Below are 1342 nucleotides of genomic sequence, written 5' to 3'. Positions count from 1 at the left end.
TCAAAAGATAGTCAGAATGTACAGGGTGTCTATGTCTATCGTTTCACATAGGGACTCACAGTTTACTTCTCGGTTCTAGAAGAGTCTATAGAAAGATTTGGGATCTCAACTCACTTTCAGTACAACTTTTCACCCACAGACCAATGGTCAGTCAGAGAGGACCATTCAGATTCTAGAGGATATGTTGCGAGCATGTGTACTGGATTTCAAGGGTAGTTGGATTAAATATCTACCGTTAGTTAAGTTCGTATATAATAACATTTATCAAGCCAGTATCGGGATAGCTCTGTATGAGGCACTGTATGGTCGCAGGTGCCGATCTTTGTTGTAATGGGACGAGATCAGTGAGCGACAGATTTTAGGGTCGGAGCTTGTGCAGTAGACCTCTGAGAATGTTCAATTTATTAGAGAAAGAATTAAGGCAGCGCAAAGTCGGCAGAAAAGCTATGCGGATACTTGTCAATGGGAGCTAGAATTCAAGATTGGTGATATGATATTCTTGAGGATTGCTCCGATGAAGTGGGTGATGAGGTTCAAGAAGAAAGGCAAGTTGAGCCCTCGGTACATTGGGCCATTTAAGGTCCTGGAAAGGATTAGTCTAGTTGCCTATCGAGTGGTGTTACCCCCAACATTGTCTAGAGTTCATAATGTTTTCAACGTATCAGTGTTGAGGAAGTATGTGCCAGATCCTTCGCACATGATAAGTTATGTGCCTGATCCTTTGCACATGATAAGTTATGTGCCTTTGAATATCAGGGATGCTCTGGCATACAAGGAGGTACCAGTTCAGATTATGGATCAAAAAATACAAGAACTGTGTACTAAGGATATACCGTTAATGAAGGTGCTGTGACGGAATCACGCAAGAGAGGAGGCTTCTTGGGAGTTAGAGATAGAAATACGTCAGAAGTACCCATAGCTTTTCAGAGAGTTTCAGCACTAGACAGGTAAGTGTTAGTTTATTTGTAGGTTAGGTAAGGTAGGTTTGTTTATTTTTTTAGTTATTTACGATTTTGAATATGAATGGTCTCTATAAAAATTTTGTATGATATTGTAGTCTTTGAAGGCATGTGTGTAACCTCAGTATTCCTTTACCATAAGTGAGGGTAATTAATAAACTTAGGACAAGGCCGCTATGTGGGTGGCTACCGACTCATCAGAAGAGATGGATTATGAGACAAGGATGTGATCGGTATCAGTTAGCAAATTTCAAAGACGAAATTTTTATATGGGGGGAGATTGTAGAAACTCAAATTTGGAAAATAAGGAAATAAACAAAGAAAAGGAAAAGGGAAATTATTCAAAAGGCAAGCAGTGGTTCGTCAACGAATCCCCTGATTTC

The 1342-nt window shown here is 39.9% G+C and overlaps 1 protein-coding gene across 1 annotated transcript; it reads left to right on the top strand.

The window, feature by feature from the left end:
• The first annotated feature begins 514 nt into the window (after window positions 1-514).
• On the top strand, window positions 515-853 carry LOC131148303 (uncharacterized). The gene has a single exon (XM_058098021.1). The coding sequence runs from the start codon at window positions 515-517 to the stop codon at window positions 851-853; it is 339 nt and encodes a 112-aa protein (XP_057954004.1).
• The last annotated feature ends 489 nt before the right edge of the window (window positions 854-1342 follow it).

Source organism: Malania oleifera, chromosome 1, assembly GCF_029873635.1.
Source record: "Malania oleifera isolate guangnan ecotype guangnan chromosome 1, ASM2987363v1, whole genome shotgun sequence".
Lineage (NCBI taxonomy): Eukaryota > Viridiplantae > Streptophyta > Magnoliopsida > Santalales > Ximeniaceae > Malania > Malania oleifera.
This window is presented reverse-complemented; position numbering and strand designations above follow the sequence as displayed.